At 40.5% G+C, this 21,127-nt stretch overlaps 1 protein-coding gene across 5 annotated transcripts in view; it reads right to left on the reverse strand.

Moving 5' to 3' along the window:
- Nucleotides 1-21,127, reverse strand: part of Pcmtd1 (protein-L-isoaspartate (D-aspartate) O-methyltransferase domain containing 1) — a 71,816-nt gene that overhangs the window by 32,663 nt on the left and 18,026 nt on the right. For 3 of the 5 annotated variants that reach the window (XM_076924413.1, XM_076924414.1, XM_076924417.1), the window contains exon 2: nt 6,401-6,821. The exons of the other annotated variants lie outside the window; for them this stretch is intronic. In XM_076924413.1, coding sequence (XP_076780528.1) covers nt 6,401-6,707 — 307 coding nt within the window. In that variant the 5' untranslated portion in view covers nt 6,708-6,821. The remainder of the gene's footprint in view (nt 1-6,400; nt 6,822-21,127) is intronic. 5 annotated transcript variants of the gene reach the window in all.

The raw sequence follows: 21,127 nt of genomic DNA on the forward strand, positions 1-21,127 counted from the left end.
GTGTGTGTGTGTGTGTACATGGATGCAAGCAAGCAAAAGAGATAGAGAGAAAGAAACAAATATACAAAGAGACAAAGGGAGGAGACAAAGGGAGAGTTTATAATCTTACATACTAAAAACTCATCCTGGTAGAACCTACTTAACTTTACAAGCTAAAATGAGCTCAGAACACGACTGGTCTATGATAGCGCCAGGGACTGGTATCATATTTATAATTTAAGCTCCACTCACAGGCCTCTGTGCAATGCAGTCTCTTGCTCAACACAAGCAAGAGGAGAGAGTTCTTACACTTCTGCTAGAACAGACTCAAGTGACTCAACATCTCTGCTCCTCTGCACCAGATCTGCAAATGACAGCAAAAGCACTGTTCAAATGGGGTCATGAAAGTGCTGCACTCACAGGGGCTACAAAAGCTCTACACTCATGGGGTATCATATCAGCACTGCACTCACAGGGCGTCACATAAGCACTGCACTCATGGAGGACTCAGCAAAGTGCTACAGTCACCGGGGGTCATAACAGCACTGCACTCACAGAGTGTCACAAAAGGCCGGCATTCATGGAGGATACAAAAGTAGTGTACTCATGGCGGGTGGGGGGGGTGGGTCATAAAAGCACTGCACTTATGAGGCTTACAGCTAAATCTGACAAAAAGCAAAGAGCACCATTTGCTGTATAGATGACCCAGGTTGGAAAGATATTAATACCAAAGATAGCCAGGTAGCTCAGGATCAGAAAGAAACATTGTGTGCTTTCTCACATAGGTGGCTCTCAGGTCCTAATCGCTACACTCTGAGCATCTGATAGGAGAATAAAGGCTCCAAAAGCAGGAAAGGAATATGACACAGGGAAAAGGAGGCTTTAAGAAGGGAGCCAAGAAAACAAGAGAATATGAGATGCTAAAGTAGGAATGAGGATGCTGACAGCAAAGGGCACGGTGGGGAAAGGAAAGGCAGAGCTTGGACTGCAGTCAGTCAATAGAAGGAAACAGGTACAAAAATGTCAGAAAGAAACCTGCTAATTTGTCGACTTATTTTTAAAATAATACTAAAAAAGAATAATGATGTAAAGGATGCTGGATAGAAACAGGGTGCACAGATGACTATATATGACAGTGTACACACAGGGTCCTTTGACAGGTTAAGTGTGATAAGAATAAGAGAAAACATTCTCAAGAGAGATTTGTTTACAGCCATAACCAAGTTACTTATCAAGAATACTCTCCAAAATTACTAAAAAGACAGAAATCTTTTCTTAAAATACAGGGTAAAGATCAAGACTACAACCAATGTTTAATGTAGAAAAAAGAATTTTCCCTTAGCATGAAATATGACATTTTTAGAATGTATTTGATCTCACCAAGAACAAAGAGCTAAGGCAAGACCATGTTAAAGAAGTCCTTATAGAACCTGAAGAAGCATAAAATTTTATGCTAATAAAACCACAAATGAACAAACAGTAACAACAACATACAATGAATAGGTAAAAACTTTGCCCAGACATTGTACCAAAGCTACACAATTAACCAACGAGTGCCGAACAGATGCTCATCAGTTATGGAAGTGCCAAACTGAACTCCAATGCAATGACAATTCACATCCACTGAGACGGCCACTAAAAGATGAACAAGCTCCGATTCTTAGAAGACAGGTGTAGCCCAGAGTAAATGTATGCTTAGTTTGGTCCTCAACCAGCAGGGATGGAAATACACAGGCCACTAACAGAGATACAGAGTCGGTGAAGACGCTGACAAGCCAAACTTCATACAATATTGGCAGGAATGTCAAACACTTTAAGGATGGTAGGTGCTTAAAAAAGGAAAATATAATTTTACCTTCCGTCCAACAATTCCAGTTCTAAGCAGGAGAAAGACAGTGTCCACACAACACTTTCTGTAAGAGTCTCATGGCAGTATTCCCAAATAGACACAAACAGTAGCTCAAACAAGCATCAATTGTGAATGGATTGAAAGGAAAAAAATGTAACGGCATTTACTCCTCAAGTCATAGACTCCACATATGAGTTGTGAAGCTCTAGCTCGGTGACAGAAAACAGATACAAAAGATCACTGTGTGACCCCATTGCTATTAAAGACCCAGAAACGCAATCTATAGAAGCGACTGGTTGCCAAGGTTACGGTGGGATCCAAGTGTGGCTACTGTTAAGTATGGCCTAACAGAGGTGTTTAGAGTAGACTGTGGCAGTTAGCACTATGCTTCCGTTTTATTTTTTAAAAAAATCATTTAGTTAAAGACTTAAAAACGAGCAAACTTAAGGCTGGAGAGACAGCTCCTGTACAAGTACTGGCTGCTCTTCCAAGTCAGTTCCCAGTACCCACATGGCGACACACAACATTTCGTAATTCCAGTCCGAGGGGATCCAACGCTTTCTTCTGACCTCAAAAGCACTAGGCACACACATGATTCACTGACATTCGTACAAGCAAAATACTCATACTAACAGACTAAAAATAAAGGGGAAAATAGTAAGATTTCCAGTATATAAACCATACCTGATTAAAACAAGAGGAAGTGAGAGAAAGCATACACACATACAAATGCAGAGAGGGGAAATTTGTGAACATTTTCTGAGGGCAAAGGCAATGTAAGCATTGTAAATAACGATCATTTAACATCCTGCAATAAGAGGTATGAAGACCAAACAGGACGGTAGCACACACTGTAACTAACCAGGCCCTCTGGACAAGCTGCCAGAAATCTGCCTGCTTGTGGCCTGCTTCACCTTTAAGAGTGCAAACTGTAAAAACACCACAGTGGCAGTATTCACAGCACTGGAATGATTCTGGGACTCTCCTCAGTCACTTATGATAATGAGAGAATTAGTCAAGAGACTAGGAAAAGGACTGGAGAAATGGCTCAGTGGTTAAAGGTCCTGACTCAAATTCCAGGCAACCACGTGGTGGCTTAAAACCATCTGTAGTGAGATCCAATACCCTCTTCTGGTGTGTCTGGAGACAGCAACAATGTGCTTACATAAAATAAATAAATAAATCTTTAAAAAAATTTTTTAAAAGAGACTAGTAAAAATATTTAAGTTGGATAGATATATGTATGTATTACTGCTTTTAATAGGACTATAGTTTCTATATTACAGGTTCTATTGGGAAAATAGGAATAAATTCCCAAGCCAAAAAAGAAACAGTATAATGAAGAACCACCCCCACCTGAATCGGCAGCTATTAAGAATGACAGTCATGGTAATGGTTTGGTATTCATTTTTAAAAGGTAAAAGATTGGGAAGCTTCTTTTTTCTTCTCTTCAACTTAATTATACAGGAACAAAGACTGTGTTAAGAGTCCCTTGTAAAACTCCTGAGCTATGGGAAGACAGTTAAGTGAGCAGGAACAGAATTTATTCTGACTTTAAAACTAAAGATGATGATCTGATGCAACATACTCAGATGTGAAGTGACCTAACTCTCCAAGTCTGCAGCAAAATTAAATTGATGGAAACTGCTTCAAGTATGCCTTGAAAACTCGAAATGGCCTGTTCTGAACATGAATCTCTAATTATGGACTATCCTCTATACTCATTTCTGAGTGAGACAAGGATTACCCAAGGGGCATCTTATCCTTTAACTGCATATTACCACACCACAGATGCCTGCTTGCCCAGCTTCTGCTGGATCCCTGTAACAAGACTATAGCATGCACATGCTTAGGAAAGGGCTTCTTTTGTGTAGGGAAGAACTCCCAAACTCAACAGGCTTTGTGTAAGCAGTCCTCCGGGGCCAAGTGACTTTTTTGCTTGCCTTCCCTCTGATTTAACACATGGAAGACAAATCAATATACAAGAGTATAGTGTGAGAATAAGGCTTCGAAAGCAGCTTAACAGATTAAACCTTAGCTATAACCACTGCTTCACAGATGCTCTTTCTGTTTTACTTGTTACATTTAAAAATAACTGTAGAGTTTTTAAAAAAACAAAAGTAATAACTGTGGTGGTTTAAATAGGTATAGCCCTTGTGTGTTTAAATGCTTGGCCCAAAGGAAGTGGCACTTATTAGGAGGTAGAGTCCTGGAGTAGGGGTGGCTTTGATGGAGGAAGTCTGCCACTGTGGGAGCAGTCTTTGAGATTTCCTATACTCAAGGTCAGCTCAGTCCTATAGTGACAATTTTGGAATTTTGTTTTCTTTAAAAAAAAAAAAAAACACACAGAAATAAGAATATGTTTTTGTTTTGACCCCAGATATAGGATGTGGGGCTGCTTCAGACTGTCCACAGCAGCCAACTATAATCTGCCTCCTGCTCTAGCAGGGGTGATTTTTCCAGCTGCAGATAATTTCTGAGATTGTGTAATGTTTGGAATTCTGGGGACTTTTCATAGGGTGTATAACTGCGAGGACCCCAGAAGGCAGGGATTGTTGGTTGTTGTTGGTCACAGTTATGTTACGTAGTTATACACCAAAAAGAAACTAGATATCCTGATGGCACAGCTCAAACTTGGCCCAAGAAACTTCCTTGATGCTCCTAATCAGCAGGGAGTAATCTAATGATGTCAGCCCCTTTCTGACCCATGACTTTATTCAGGAATCTCTTTCCTTTATCTCCTCTATTCTTTTATCTCTCTTATCTAGTGATAGGAGGTAAAACAAGGGGGGATAAAGTAGAAGAGAAAAATCCACAAAATAGCCAAAGACCAGTTACACAGACCCCTTCTGCTGCCTGCAGATCAATACGTAGAACTCTTGGCTCCTCCAGCACCAAGTCTGCCTGCACACTGCCATGCTTTCCACCATGATGATAACGGGCTAAACTCCCAAAACTGTAAGCCATCCCTAACTAAATGTTTGCCTTTATAAGAGTGCCTTGGTCAGGGTGTCTCTTTATAGCAATGGAAACCTTAAGACAGGTGCTGGTAACAGGGACTTGCGTATTGCTGTGATAGGACTGACTATGCTTTTGTTTGGAATAATGTAAATTTGGGACACTGGGTTAAGAAAGCAACAGAATGCTTTAAGTGGGGTTTAATGGGCCATCCTACTAAAAATATGGAAGACAGTGGTGCTGAGGGTGATTTGAACTGTGGGGGCCTGGTACAAGAGGTTTCAGAGAAGAATAGTTTTAGAATGTTGCCTAGAGATCATTCTTATATTTTGGTGAAGACTATGACTGCTCTTTTACCCTTGTCCAGTGAACCTGCCTGAAGCCACAGTGAAAATATTTATATTGATTGCACTGGCAAAGGAAATCTCAAAACAGCTTAGTGAATTCTGCCCTGCAGCTCATTATTAAGAGGGTTTTTGATCAAATGTAGGAAACTGAGAAAGGAAAAATTTTTAAATGTATGTATGGTTCAAGGATTAAAGGGGCACCAGGAAGTAGAAAAGAGCTAAATCCCATGTTCAAAGAGATAACCAGATTAAAGATATTAAATAAAATTAAGGGACTGGTGACCTCAGGGCAAGATCCCACAAAGCTAAGCTTCCATCTTGTTAAAAAAAAAAAAAAAATTATATTCTCCTGCAGTTATATGAGTGATAGTTATATCGTTATATCATGTTGTGTTATTATAACCTGGTTGTTGTTTATGCTTTTGTAGTCAAATGAGGTATAAGCATATCATAAGGTATTATTATGGTCTGGTTATTGTTTTCATTTAGACATAAGGAGATATTATTATGTGTCATATGCAATGCTAGCACTCATTTTGAAAACCTCCTAAGCTCTTCAAGGCAAAAAAAATTTTGGTCCCTTTTGATCCCTGCAGAAGCAATGCCCGGTACAACAGACTCAGAATATGCTGCAATATGCTTTTTCCCCAGTCCCTTGCTTTGCCCCATCTGTCTTCAAGACTGGCACAATACCCTTTCCACTTAAAATGGGACATTGATAAAACAATCAAAACTTGTGTACCAGTAGACAGAACACTACATACACCTAAGCTTCTTGCTGACAGTTGCTTTGGCAGAGGAGGGGAGGATAAGTAGTGTAGAGTATGGGGGTGGGGAGTGTCTCATGTATCCCAGGCTGGTTGCAAACTCACTTTGCAGTATGTTACTAAGGATGACTTTGGTTTCTAAGTCTCCTACCACTGTGATGGTATGTGAAGTTTTAGGCCAAACCCAGGGCTTTGTAAATGCTAGGTAAGTACCCGACCAACTGAACTACAGACCCAGCCCCAGTTGCTTGATTTTAAGTACTGAGATACTGCTGTATATACTGTAACTAGACAGAACAATGCAAGAGCTGACCAACCATCAGGGTCAGTGCTAGGAAAGAGGAGATTACTACAACCATGTGTCCCCACACCTAAACACTATGCCTTTTAAACAGACACATTCAGACATACTAGACACAGTTACAAATATGCTGTAGGTCAAGAAGAGCCATGCAAACTCAGCTCACTTTATAAAGAGAAAATTACAAAAATAAAATTACCTAAAATTAAGCCCACCATTGTACTTAAATATCCGGTTCCACTTCCCAGGTTAAGAAAAGATAATCCTGGTTGAAGTTTCAAAGCTTCCATAACTTCAGAATAAATGCAAGGTGCTGACAAGTGTATGTTCCCGTGCTTCCAGGCTAAGTCTTTGTAAGCATTGTCTCTGTAGCCTTCCAGATAGTAATCTCCGCGGTCAATGGCTCTGAAGGCTTGCTCTACTCTTTCAGTTCGGATGTACTGAGCTTCTTTAAGGTTATCAATTAAGTCATCATTATCTTCCCCAGCACTCACAGCTCCTCCCATGACAGTATTCAAATCAAATCATAAGTAAAATGTAACGAATTAGTAGAAATGGCTTCCAATAATGTGTGCTTTTTCTTTTTAATATTGAACTTGATTTCCAAAAATAAATTAAACCTGGAAAAGAGTAAAAATAAACAAGTTTAAATTAATGTGTATTATTAATATTTAACTACCATTTCCCAAGAATACATTCTGTTCCAGCCATAGTGTATTTACTTAATTCTTGTAACAACAATGGAAGTTAGATTACTGGTCCTATATGATGGCCACGAGTCACATATCCAGAGATTAACTGATCATAAATACATGCAACTTAAAATTCAGTTAGTCAACTTCATCAAATTTCATATGCTTAGCCACATCAGACTGTGCTGGTCTGGAGAGTGATACTGCTTTAACTTAGTACCAGGTCTTTCTGATTCAAAAAACATGCTCTGAATTGCTTAAGTAATCCTAGTTTAATGATTTAAAATTCCTGATTACAGAAGCTAACAATTTTACATGGTATACATTTTACATATTTACTATTTATATTGCCTCAACAATAATATAAATGCAAAAGCGAAATAAGAGAGGCATGATTACATGGCATAGCTGTAATTCTAACAATAAGAAAGCAAAGGCAGGAGGTTCGTGAGCTCGAGGCCAACCTGGGCTCTCACAATTTAAAAAGCAAGATTTGCCGCTTTAATACATGTCCATGCACAAACACAGTGACCGCTTTGTTTGGTAAATTTTGTTGTAATAAATAGTGAGAACACAAGCTTCATTCACAAGTTTGATACTTTAGCACTGGAACAACATACACACACACAAATAAAAACAAAAAAAAAAAAAAAAAAAAAACTTCTGAAACGCTCAGTTGCATCTGGCATGTGTAGACACTTGATATACTAAGGTTTCCAGAATGAGACTGTGGAAGTTAACAGCAGACTGACACCTCTTCATTGCATTAACACACTGCAAGCATAGTCTCTGTGGAAGAGTGACATAAAATTATTATACATACATATAGGGACATAGAGGTTGGGCATGAACCATCATCTCTGGATAAATAAGTCTGAATAAATGACAGCTAAATGCACTTAAACATCATAAGAGAGAACAATGGGGACACCATGTAAGGTGACCCTGTCCCCTGGTGAGAGGATTCCTTAGTGACTCAGAGGACATAGACCTCCCCCCCTTACTTTTCTCCTTTAAAAAAAAAAGAATGGGTCCACATTACCAGAGTTGGCTGGTATCACTTCTTTGGGAAACAAGTTTTTATTTTTTCACTCTCTTCCTTCTTGGGCATTCAGAAACTAACCCATGAGTTTCTCTGAACTGAATCTACTCATGACATTATACAACTTACAAAGTATACTTGGTATGATGTGGTAAAATTTAGAGATGGTTCACTTAAATTTCCTTCAACAATGCAGTGGTGGGTTGAACAAAAATGGCCCCCAAAGGCTCATAGTGAGTGGCACTATTGGGAAGTTTGTCCTGGTTGGAGTGGATGTGTCTTTGTTGGAGTAAGTGTGTCACTCGAGATGAGCTTTAAGGTTTCAGATGCTCAAGATAGGCCCAGTGGCCCACTCTCTCTTCTTGCTGCCTGTTGATCCAGATGTAGAACTCTCAACAACCTCTCCAACACTATGTCAGCCTGTGTGCTACCATGCTTCCCACCATGCCAATAATGAACTATAATGGACTAAACTGTAAGCCCGTCCCAATTAAAGGTTTTCCTTTATAAGAGTTGTCATAGTCATGGTATGTCTTCTTATCAACAGAAACCCTAAGACAGATGATAAGTTTTATCTGTTAAGAGTATGGGTTTGTGTATGTGTGTTGTTTGTATATGTGTATTTGTGTGTGTGTGTGTGTGTGTGTGTGTGTGAGCCTATGCATGTGCATGCAGCTAACTCCCTGGGGAGACCAGAAGAGGGCATCAAATCCCCTACTGCTGAAGTTACAAGCAGTTATGGTGGTGCTGGGAACAAAAGTAGCCTTAACCACTGAGCCATCTGTCTAGCCGCACTAGAAGGTTTGTTTTACTATTTAAGTGGCATAGCTTTTAAGTACATCTGTCAACTTTTCTAGCTTGTACTCAAAGAATGAATCATTTCTCAAAATGGGAATTTAAATGACTACATTACTGTTTCTGTTGGTATGTAATGTGGCACTTACCAAACAATTTTACAAGAGTAGTTTGCATTACAAATAGACATCTAACAAGTGGCTCAATTGTAATTTATAAGCCACAGTTTACTAGATGGAAAAATTATTTCCTCAGTATTAATTCCAACACTTAAGAGAAAACTGACCCTTCATGAAATCCATCACGTTCAAAATTATCTTAACCAAACAACCAAATATTATAAAACCTATAACATTTTTCAACAGAAAAATATAGTGTGTGTGTGTGTGTGTGTGTGTGTGCGCGTGCCTGCCTGCCTGCCTGCCTGCCTGCCTGCCTGCCTGCCTGCCTGCCTGCCTGCCTGCCTGCCTGCAGGGGCCTGGACCTGGAGTTACAGATGGCAGTGAGCCTCTATCAAATCCAAACTCCTTGGGCCCTCAGCAAGAGAAGCCAGTGCTGTTATCTGTAGGCTGCTGAACCATCACCAGCCCCACAGTTCACAATCTTGGTTAGAAAGAGAAGAGTATTAATAAATAAACAACTACCATTATTAACTGGCAGAAACATTACCATGAGGAAGGAAGGCCATCAGTATGTTCAACTTTAAGAGAGAAAGCATACATTAAAGAATAGAGTGCTGTACTTCAAACGAGTCCAGAAGAACACAAAATGGGTCCTGGGCGAAGTGAAAGTGAAGACAGCTTCTTTAAAGGCATACACGGTGTAAGGGATTGCTGGCCAAAGGACTCAATCACAAGAATAAGACGTTTGAGAAATTATCTACAGCTGGCACTTTCTGGCACCTTAACTTTCTCTCACTGTAGACCAGTAATTTCCTCCCTTTGGGGGCACTGACCCTTTTCCATGGTCTCCCCAAAGTTATGGACCTTTTCCTACTGAAAAACCAAACAAATAAGAATTTTTACATATAACATCAGAAGGCTCTCAAACCACCCAAAATCCAGGAGATTCACATCTAATTAAAAACAGAAAAGTCTATTATAGGCAGCATTGAGCTAATCAAGAGATTTAACAAGGACAAGAGTATTCCATCTCCAAAATGCTCCCAAGGTGGGTCCATCTGCATTCAGATCCACTTAACAGGCCTGGAGCTCCAGCACTTAAGGGGGTGGAAAACACATTATGAAAACAAAAGGTGCTGGGCGGTGGTGGCGCATGCCTTTAATCCCAGCACTTGGGAGACAGAGGCAGGCGGATTTCTGAGTTCGAGGCTAGCCTGGTCTACAGAGTTAGTTCCAGGACAGCCAGGGCTACACAGAGAAACCCTGTCTCGAAAAACAAAACAAAAAACAAAAAACAAAAAAAAAAAAAAAAAAACAAAAAAAAAAGAAAAGGTGGTGAATGAACGGGAAAGTAGACATGTGAAGATCCTTTCTTCATGTTCTAGTTGGAGGCAGATTATTAGATCTGAACAAAAAGGCTACAAGGAGTTCTGGGAAATAGGGGTACAGTGATCTTCCTTTATTTGTTGTGGGTACTTCCTTTTCCCATGATATGTTGTTACCCATCATAAATGATGGTCTAAAATATTAAGCGGAGAATTCCAGAAGTAAGCAATTCATAGGTTTTAACCTGTATTCCCGTTCCCAAACAGTCTGAAGACATCCCAAGCTGCTGTGGTCCATCCTGGCCAGGGTGTAAGCTCTGCCTCTGCCTAGGTATTGACACTGTATCTGTATCTGCCATGACTGTCATGGCCCAAAACACTCAGAAAAACACTGATGTGTTAGTCAAAGGTCACATACAAATGCCTATGTTCATCTTCCTTCACCTCATGTAAATGCATCACTCCACAGCATCATAAAACTATACAGAGATACTCACTTCAGCACTAAGGACATAACTGGGAAGGAATCAAAGGCTGGAAAAAACAATCCAAGCAGATGGTAACCAAAAGAGAGCAAAGAGCCAGACATGTTGGTGCATGCCTGTAATGCCAGTTCTCAGGAGGATCAGAAAAGTCATATGGAGTATGTTTTTAGCATAATGGAGTAAAAGCAAACTCTGTTGGCAGGAGAAATTCTGGAATACTCACAAGTACTTGAAATGGAACATTAAATGTTCTCAAACGACCCACAATCAAAGAACTCAAGGAGAATTTTTTTCAATATCTTCAAAAAACTGAAACTGAAGCCAGGTGGTGGTGCCACATGTCTTTAATCCCAGCACTCAGGAGGCAAAGACAGGTGGAACTCTTGAGTTTGAGGTCAGCCTGCTGTAGCTACAGACGGATTTCCAGGACAGCCAGGATATACAAAGAAATCGTCTCAAAAATTAAAATTAACTAAATAAATAAAAGAAACTGAAAAATCAACATACTACAACCAGTCTGGGGCTGGAGAGATGGCTCAGTGGCTAAGAGCACTTAACCACTCTTCCAGAGGACCCGAGTTCAGTTCCCAGCAACCACATGGTGGCTCACAACCATCTGTAATGGGATTTGATGCCCTCTTTTGGTGTGTCTGAAGAGAGTGACATTGTAACCACATATATAAAATAAATAAATAAATCTTAAAAAAAAAAAAAAAAAAACAGTCTGAGGAAATCCCAAGCTACAAGGTGCATCAAATTAGATCCTGGTGCAGGCCATAAACCATGTTACTAAAGGAGCAGCACAAAGATTACAAACTATCCTGAACTACTGATTAAATTCAAGGTCTAAATGGGCAACATAGGGAACCAGGAGTCATGTTATATGCCTGTAATTCCAAGATACGGAGAATGGGAGAGGGTCAGAAGCTACAATCATATCTGACTACACAGTAAACTCAAGGCCAACCTGGGCTATGTGAGATCTTCCCTCAAAACTAAAGGTGGTAAGAGGAGGACAAGAAGGGTGAGGTAAAGCTTGAGGACAGAGCTCTTCTTGCCCAGCATGCACAAGTTCCTCTTTCGCATCCCCAGGATGGCTCTGGATCCCCATGTGGGAGGAAATAGCCAATGGATGAGGTCCCTGTACTTGAGTAGGCAGAGGTGAGGTGGGAGAGTTGATTTCAAATGGACCACACTGCTTAATGATGATGTTTAAACCTTACCTTCATGTTAAGACATAAAGACAAACTATAGCAAGTCACTGGATCTCAATGTCCCTCTCCCCTCTGTGTCTATACTGAACAAATTCTCTTGTTTTTCATTATTAATTTGGCTTTTAATTCGCCTACTAAGGATCTGTGGCCAACCCTGGCTTCTTGCACTGTAATGGCACACACACTAAGCTTAACTCCAATAACACTATAAATAAATTTACCCCTGTATGAAGCTGATAGGTGAGGGACAGCCACCTCTCCCTGCGACACTGGACAGGTGACAGGTGGTAAGCACTGCACAATTACTATCCATGCCAATATTAAAATCAGTTTTTATTCCAAGTACTCCTGGTGTTCATTTGTCTGAAAACACACAAAGGCTCTGGGGCATGGAACAATCTGACTCTAACCAGTAGCTACTGGGTGCCTGAGCAAGAAGACAATCTGCTGGAGTATGACGTTTATGCCAACACCAGCTATCTGAACACATCATGTATACCTTTAAAAAGCTGTATGTCTTAGTTACTTTTCTATTGCTATGAGGAGATACCATAACCAAGGCAATTTATAAAATAAAGCATTTAACTGGATTCTTGTTTACACTTTTAAAAAGTTGATCCATGAACATCGAGGTGTGGAGCAGAGCAGTAGGCAAGAATGGTACTGAAGCACTGAGAACATATTGGGGGGTGGAGGGGTGCAGAGTAGAAGGGGTGGAGAGACAAACAGAGACACAGACACAAACACAGAGACAGGCCCAGGCAAAGATAGACTGAGCCTACTCTCAGTGACACAACTCCTCCAAGGCCACACCTCCTAATCATTCCCAAAGAGTTCCATTCACCTAGAACCAAGCATTCTAACATAGGAGCCCATAAGGGGCGGTTCTCACTCAAACCACCACACCATACAACATACTACTACAACTCTTGAATATGTAGCCTCAGGCAGCACTGTCTCAAACAGCTTGTACCAGACTTTGAGTTAACATAAGCCTTAGAGAACTCTAGAATCATATACTCATTCCCTATGTAGTAGGCCTGAGTGGAAGCACTTCTGATGGCCTAGCAAAAGGGTTAATATCAATGTTGCTGAAGACAGGAACACAAAGCCTCATCTGCATGTGAAGTTTGCAGTAAGCAGTACAAACACCCTTTCCTCTGGCTCAGGATCAAGTCACTCAGGCTGACTTGAGTTGGCTGGGAGCCACCCTCCTGTGCTTCTTTCCTCCTGTTGCAACATGAGGCCTTATAACAGATTGCTCTTCAAGGGCCTCATCTTACTTACTTTCTTAGCAGTGTTGGGGCTGGTATAAACAAAACAAAGAGGCATGTATCTTCTGTAACCAGGCAAGGCCTCAAGTAGAAGGATTGGGACACCAACCCAGCCACAAAATCTTTGACCTACAGTTTGTCCTGCCTACAGAGTGTTCTGGGATCAGAGCCTAGCATAACTGTCATCAGAGACCACAGCGACTTCATCTACCAATTGATGGAAGCAAATGCAGAATCAGACAGCCAAACATTAGGCAGAGCTTAGGAGAGTCCTGTGGAAGAAAGGGAGGAAGAACTGGAGGAACCAGAAAGGTCAGGGACACCTCAGTTAGTCTTGACCAACTGATCAAGACTCAGGGGGGCTCACAGAAAACAAGGAGCCTGCAAAATTCTGACCTAGGTCCTCTGCATATGTTATAATAACTAAGTAGCTTGGTGTTCTTGTGGGAATCCTAACTGGGAGTGGGAGCTATCTCTGACTCTTCTGCCTGCTGACTCTAATCACTCTCCTCCTATTGGTTTGCCTTGTCCAGTCTTGATGTGATGGTATATGCCAAGTCTTAATGTAACTTGTTATGCCATGTTTGGTTGATGTCCCTGGGAGGCAGAAAAAGATAGGGATGGAGAAGTAGGGGAGGGATCTGGGATAGAGTGGAGGTGGGAGGGAAAACTGCAATCAGGATGTAATATATGAGAGAAGAACAAAACTTAAGAGAGAGGGAGAAAGCAGCATCTCAGACAGCAGAGCAACGGTACAGTGAAGCATTACGCCGATTACCTAACAACTAAAAAGGGCAGCGAACAGCTCAGAAAGGGCTACAACAGGAACAAGAGGAACAGCATGCAGAGCTGAGGTTAAAAGACAGGCTGCCTTAAAAAGAAGAGAACCACAGGCCTTGGCTGCTAGAGTTGCTATGGGCTAAATAATGCTATCATCCCTGAGCACATTCTGTCATACATGTAGATGTGAGAGTCCCACAACTCAAGGGCTGCACAAGAGCTGGAACACAAAGAGCATCCACCTGCTGCTACCACCACTCACTACTGTTAAATGCCAAGGAATACAAGTGATGGCCACATCATCACACTGGAGAAAGAGCAATCTCTTCAGTAAATGGTGGTTGAAAAATTCAATAGCCACACAAAAATTGAAATTAGGACCTTATTTCACATTCAAAATGGATTAAAAATTTAGCTATAAAGGGCTGGAGAGATTGTTCCAAAATTAAGGGTGCTTGCTGCTCCTGCAGAGGAGCTGAGTTCTGTTCAAGCACCCATGTGGCTCATAATCGTCTGTTATTCTAGCTCTAGAAGATCTAACATTCTCATGTGACCTCTGAAGAGTCACCTCCACTCCATGAGATGTACTCACATGGAGACATACACATAAGTAAAAATTAAAATCAAAGACTTAAACATGAGACTGATGAACCATAAAACTACTAGAAGAAAGTGGAGGAGCAGAACATAGTGATTCACACCTACAATTCCAGCACTCAGGGAACAGAGGCAGGAGGATTATCAAATCTGACCCATCCTGATCTACACAGCTAATGTTCCCAGTCACCAAGGGCTACACAGTCACCAAGGGCTACACAGTAAGACTTAATAGAAGGAAAGAAGAAGGAATGGGAGGTAAGGGAGGAGGCAGACAGGCAACAGGGAGAAATGTTCAACACTTTAACATTCATCTGGGAATGCATTTACAGGGTGTGACTACTAGGCAACACACATACGAAATGACTGAGGCTGCATCAAACTAAAAAGTGCTGCGCAGCAAGGGAAGCAATAATGAAAAGACAACTGACACACTCATAGAGAACATTTGAAACCACTGATCTGATGAGAGGCTAATGCCTTCCTGGAAGAATACACAAGTACGTCCAACCTGTACATGTGGAGCAGTCGCAAGTTCACGGTCAGTGTTGAGCTCACAAGACAAGCTCAGTGGCTCTCCCCTCCTTTCCTCTCCCCTTCTCCAGTGTGTAGAGAAGATTCTCCAAACCAAACCAACTGCTGAGTTTCCGGTTTTTACTAAAAAAGCAGTGTGACTGCTGTCCTACCAAGTAATACACTGGAATTCTTATCTTTGATAGTTACACGGCTACATGGCAAGGCCCTATTTAAAAAACACAGATACACACACAGTGTGTGCGTGTGCATGTGTGTGTCTGTCCACAGAAACTTATATACACATATACAGGAAGATATCACCTCACCTCTGTTAGAATGACTATGTTTTCTAAAAGGACAAAAAAGATAAAACATGATGACGAGGGTGTGCAGAAACAGTACCTACTAGTAGTGTTGCTGATAGAAATGCTGAAACAGCCATTACAGGAAATGTGTAGTGGGTCTTTAGAAAACTGAGGGTAGAATTATAAAATGATCCTGCAATCCCACTTATAGATATACATTCAAAAGAACTACAGTCAGTAAAGTATCTGTACTCTCATGACCATTGCTACAGTATTCAAACTCTGTAAGATGTAGGTCGACATGGGATTCACCATCAGGTAACTGATGAGTTGTCCTCCTGAGTGTGGTGGTACATAGCTACTGTAATGCCAGCATGTAGAAGCTAGAGGCGAAATGTTCAGAAAGTTCACAGCTATCCTCAACTACGTAGCAAGTTAAGGGAAGCTGGGGCTACCTGAGACTTTGTCTCAAAAAATAAGCAGAAAGTACAATGCCATACAATACATAATGAAATACTGTTCAGCCACATATTACTACAACATGTAACTTCTTGCAGGACATTGTCCAATGTGAGTGAGCCAGACACAGGAAAAGAAATGCTGCAAGGTCTTTATGCGAAACCTACAAATCAGCTCAATGATTATTACTAGAAGTTAAGAAGGAGGTATATGGGAAAAGGGGAAATGTTCAACGACAGATTTGATAAAGAGAATAGATGGTAAGGCATAGAATGATATGTATTACCATATACATATAGTACATGTGGGCTAGTGAGTTGGCTCAGCTGGTAATAGAGCTTGCCATGCAAGCCTAAGAACTTGAGTTCAATCTCTAGAATCCATGGGGAAAAACCAGAAGTGGTGACACATATCTCTAACCCCAGCACTCCTATAATATTACAGCACACAGACAGTGGAGAACTCACTGCCCAGAAACTCACTGACCAGCCACAGAACCCAGCACAGTAAAAACAAGACTCTGCCTGAAGACAATTTCCTCTGCATATTCTGACTCTACACCACAGAGAGAGAGAGAGAGAGAGAGAGAGAGAGAGAGAGAGATTTTGAATGAATCATAAAATAATGAATACCCACTCTCTAGTAAATGAAGTTGAGATTTACTAAGTAGCCTAAATAGCCTGGTTTTATTACACCATATTACAAATACCAAAATGACATATTATGTCATATAACATATAAAGCTCTGATATATTTATTTTGAGGCTGCCTTCACTGGGCTGGCAGAAAGCTGGAGGGAGGTAGGAGAAGACAGTCAGGTCAAGCTATGATGTCTAAAATCTACCCCATTCCCAAGAACCCACATCCTCCATGTAGGCTCCACCTCTTAAAGGTTCCAAAGCTTCAATACAGTATCACCAACTGCAGACCAAATGTCTAAGCACATGCTATGGTGGACATTTCACACTCAAAGCATGACAACCACACAGACATGCATAATTACTATTTGCCTATTAAGAATAAAATATTTAATAAATAAAAATGTTAAGAAAAAACAGAACCAAAGACAAGGAAAATAATTTCAACGTATTACTTGACAGGACAGCAATCACACTGTCTTTGTAGTAAAAACTGCAAACTCAGCAGTTGGTTTGGAGTCTTCTCTGCACGCTGGAGAAAGGGAGAGCCAAGGAGGGCCACTGAAAACTGAGAACCTCATCAAGGACTACACATTGGAAATGCAACCCAAAAGTAACGACTAGGGAAAAAACAAAAGCACAGCCATTAACAATAAAGTAAATTCTTAGTGAGTATCGGAGGACATAAACAGGAAGAAGCCAGAGCTCCAGGGTTTACATGAAGTAATGGAACAAAACTGGCACATTGAAGTGGTAGCATAAAGAAACCACAAGAGACACAATAAAGTCATGTGGAGAATAGCTTCTTAAGGAATGTGTATATTTAGAAGTGTCTAGGGCAGAAGGAAATCATATGGAACTGCAAAAAAGTTCTTTTCCGTTATTATATTCATGTGTATTGTTATACATTTCCCTGAAAGTTACTGTAAACACCTTCAGAATATTGACTGATCCGATTCTAAGAGCACTCTTGCAGAAAAGTGAACACTATCACAACACCACAGTTCAGAGCCACTTCTATTAACTTTCTGAGCATCTATGTTTTTAAAAAATTGCTTTATATTCATAGCCAATCCTGGCTATTTACTTTGAGAGAAAAGATTTGAGTGGATGGTTTTCAGCTGACATTCATTCTAAAGCCAAGAAAAAAGCCAGGTTCAGAACTAAGTGTTTTAGTTAGGAGAGATGACAGAGGTTCTGGTTAGTCAACAAAAGGATGGACTGGGTATTAGGACTATCTTGTACCTCACTGGTACAAATTGGCATAATTATGCTCTAATTGTATTTTGAGAGAAAAGTTTTATTTTAACAGGAAGGGTGATATGTAGGAGGAGCTAAGGTGGGAGGAGTACTGAGAGGAAGAGATGGAGTAAGGAGAGGAGGAGAAGAAGGAGAGGAGAAGCTAGATGATGAGAGAAAGAGAAAGGAGGGGGCATGGAGGCAGATGTTCATGTATCTCCACCAGTCAAAGATAGTTGATATATCTAGGTTGGGTATTGGGTTACACTTCTGATTGATATTGAGCATGACCAAACTTATAAAGCCTTTGATTAACATGTTTAAAAAATTGTAGAAAAATTGTAGAAAAATGTTTAAAAAATTGTAGAAAAGCAAAAAGGAAAAGGGAGCATGGGATAGGGGTTTTCTAGGGAGGAGAAATGGGGAAAGGGGATGATGGCATGTGAAATGTAAACAAAATATCCAATAAAGAATAAATTTTAAAAATTGCTTTATTATCATTATTGTGTGGGGATACCACAATATGTTGCTTGGGAGATCAGAGGACAACTTTCCAGAGAAACCCTGTCTCAAAAAAACAAAAAAACAAAACAACAAAAACAAAAAACAAAAAACAGAGGACAACTTTCTGGAGCTGGTTCTCTCCATCAACCCATGGAATCTAGGGTTTTGAAGTTTGCAAGGCAAGACACTTTACCTGCTACACAATCCTTCTGCTTCTATATGCTTTTAAACACAACATTGGTAGTATACTATTTATATTGACAGGTAGCTGAACAGGAATTAGTAGTCTTGGAGTTCATTAATGGCACCCCTTCTCTCAGAGTAGGTTTTGGGCATTATATAGTAATGTCTCCTTCTGGTTCTATATGCTTTTTAAACACAATATTGATAGTGTACAATTTATGCTGACAGGTACCTGGACAGGGATTAGTAGTCTTGGGGACCATTACTGATGCCCCCTTCCCTCATAGTAGATTGTGGGCATTATATAGTATTGTCTCCTTCCTTAAGAATTAATCCAATAAACCATGCATGGTAGGGTATAAAAAGCCTTTAATCCTAGCACTTGAGAGGCAAACACAGCTACAACGACAGCTGGTCTACAAAGTGAGTCCCAGGACATGGAGGGCTACAGAGAAACCCTGTCTTAAATAAACAAGACAAAAACAATAATAAAAACAGAGAAAGAGAGAAGGGGGTAGAGAAAAAAAAATTTTGATTAAGCCTGTCAATCACCAGGCCAGGAGTCCACCACCACCACACCTCCTCCAAGAAAAATGGTTCACTTGAAGACATGCCAAGGAGATACAAATATGGGGGAAGGGTGACTATCCTCTTAATGAAATGAACTTCAACTCCCCAAAAGCCTCTTTGATGCCATTTTCACTGATAAACTTGCCCATGTTTCGAGTTCTAAATCCAAAAAGCATAATTTTTCCTTCTCTTTCTTTCTATGTCTTTTTCTAAAACCCAAACAATGCCATCCTGACATTCTGGCTTTACTCTCCCCACCTCCTGCTATGCAACTTGCAGGACATGCCAAATTCAAACACCAAGCAGGACATTCTCTTCCTCTTCTCCACCTCCTCCTCTCCACTGCCACAGCTTACAGCACATCTGCCCTGTTCTTTGTCCTCAAACACTAATAAGATAGTCCTCAAGCTTCAAAGGGCATTTTTAAGTTGTTATCAGCAAAACTAAGAATCCCAAGAGGGAACCCAAACCACCCTAGTAACAACTTTAGGATTCACTTAATCAAATATAAATTTTTTTCATACCATCAGTATTCTTCCAAGGTCCAAAGGCATAATGCTCTACCACCTGTATACACAGCAGGCCATGGCAATCTGACTACCACATAATGGGATCATGAAGTGACTACACCAAAGCTCATTTAGTCTGTATCAAAATGACTATTTTGATGTTTCAATAATCATCTTCTAATTTGAACAGTATTAAAAAGTAGTACTATTTAAGTGTCATTTGTTAACTCTGAGCCAATCATCTCAAAAGAAAATGTATCCAATACACATCCGAAGCTACACCTGTCTGGCAGTGGGCAGTGCTAACTAGGCCAAGTGTTCAGGGTGTTGTTTTTCCACACCTGTGAGTAGGGGGCTGCTTCCCTGGACCCACCTACCTCTAATTTCCCTATCTCACTGGCTATCACAGACAGCTGAGTCTCCTCTGCACAAGTGTCCACATCTCAATATGTCTATTACTTTAGTCACAACTTGTACCCTCTGCCATTTTTCTCTTCCATGGAGAAAACATTTTAGGAACTGTTCAAATCCTGTGTCAAACAATAAAAGCAAAGAAAATGCACAGACCTAAAGGAATGACAATACAAGACTGAATAGTTTAAGCACTTAGCAGTTAAGCCTTATATGAAAGTCATCACTCACTCACAAGTCACTGAATGCTGACTTACTCACTCCAGCATTTTCTCTAGTGTGTCTGTGGCGGGAATGGGGTAGGAAACAAAGCTCCTGTTCACACATTCTCACCTGAAAGGATTTGAGAAAGCTTGCAATCCTTCCAACAGTAAGACCTGGGCATTGAATTCATTTGCTCTAGAGAACTGCTGAGGGTTCAAACAACATGGCAGGTATTTCCTGGCTGCTTGGGGGTGTCTTATAGAGGGTTAAGTGTTCACAAGCCAAAGTAGGTGTAAAATAGACAGAAGGCAGACAGATGTCGCCCGCAGGGTGGGAGGAGAAGAGAATGAATGCTGCTGACTCATTTTCCTTCCCCATTAGCACCCTGGAAGGAGGAGTCAACTACTGTTCCTAGCTGCTCCTTTTCTGCAAAAAAGGAAACAAAGCTCACCCGGCCCGGTGCAAAAGAAAATGCAATCCAAAAGAGAACACAGTGTTTGAAGAGAGAAACAAAGACCACTTTACAAGCCCAGACAGCTAATGTCCCTGGCATCATGGACCAAGGCTGCTTTGAGTTTGGTGGCAACTGCACCAGAGGAAACTTTTACTTACTGATATAGGCAAATTATTAAGAATTATCAAGGAATGCAAAGACTACGTTGTTTCACTACCGGCTTGCCAAAAACATCAAATTAACTTGGTAGTTGGTGAAAATATAAATTGTATGTTATTAAAGATTTATTTTTATTTATGTATATGTATCTGTTTATCTGCCATGATTACCTAGAAGCCAGAAGTGGACCCTGGATTCTGTGAAGCTGGAATTACAGACGGTTAGGAGCCCAACCTGGCATCAGACTATAATAATGCTTTGGCTTTCAAGCTAACAGCTCAAAATGTTGGATGAATTTGTCAACAGTGGTTTAATGACTCTACTCAAATGATAATCACTTTGAAAACCTCCACTTAACAATCAAAATGTTTGTCAATACTATTTATTTATTTGTTTTTGAGGCAGGTGTTAATCCTAAAATTGACCAGAGAAAAAACAATCCTACCATT

The sequence above is a fragment of the Arvicanthis niloticus genome, chromosome 25, assembly GCF_011762505.2.
Source record: "Arvicanthis niloticus isolate mArvNil1 chromosome 25, mArvNil1.pat.X, whole genome shotgun sequence".
Lineage (NCBI taxonomy): Eukaryota > Metazoa > Chordata > Mammalia > Rodentia > Muridae > Arvicanthis > Arvicanthis niloticus.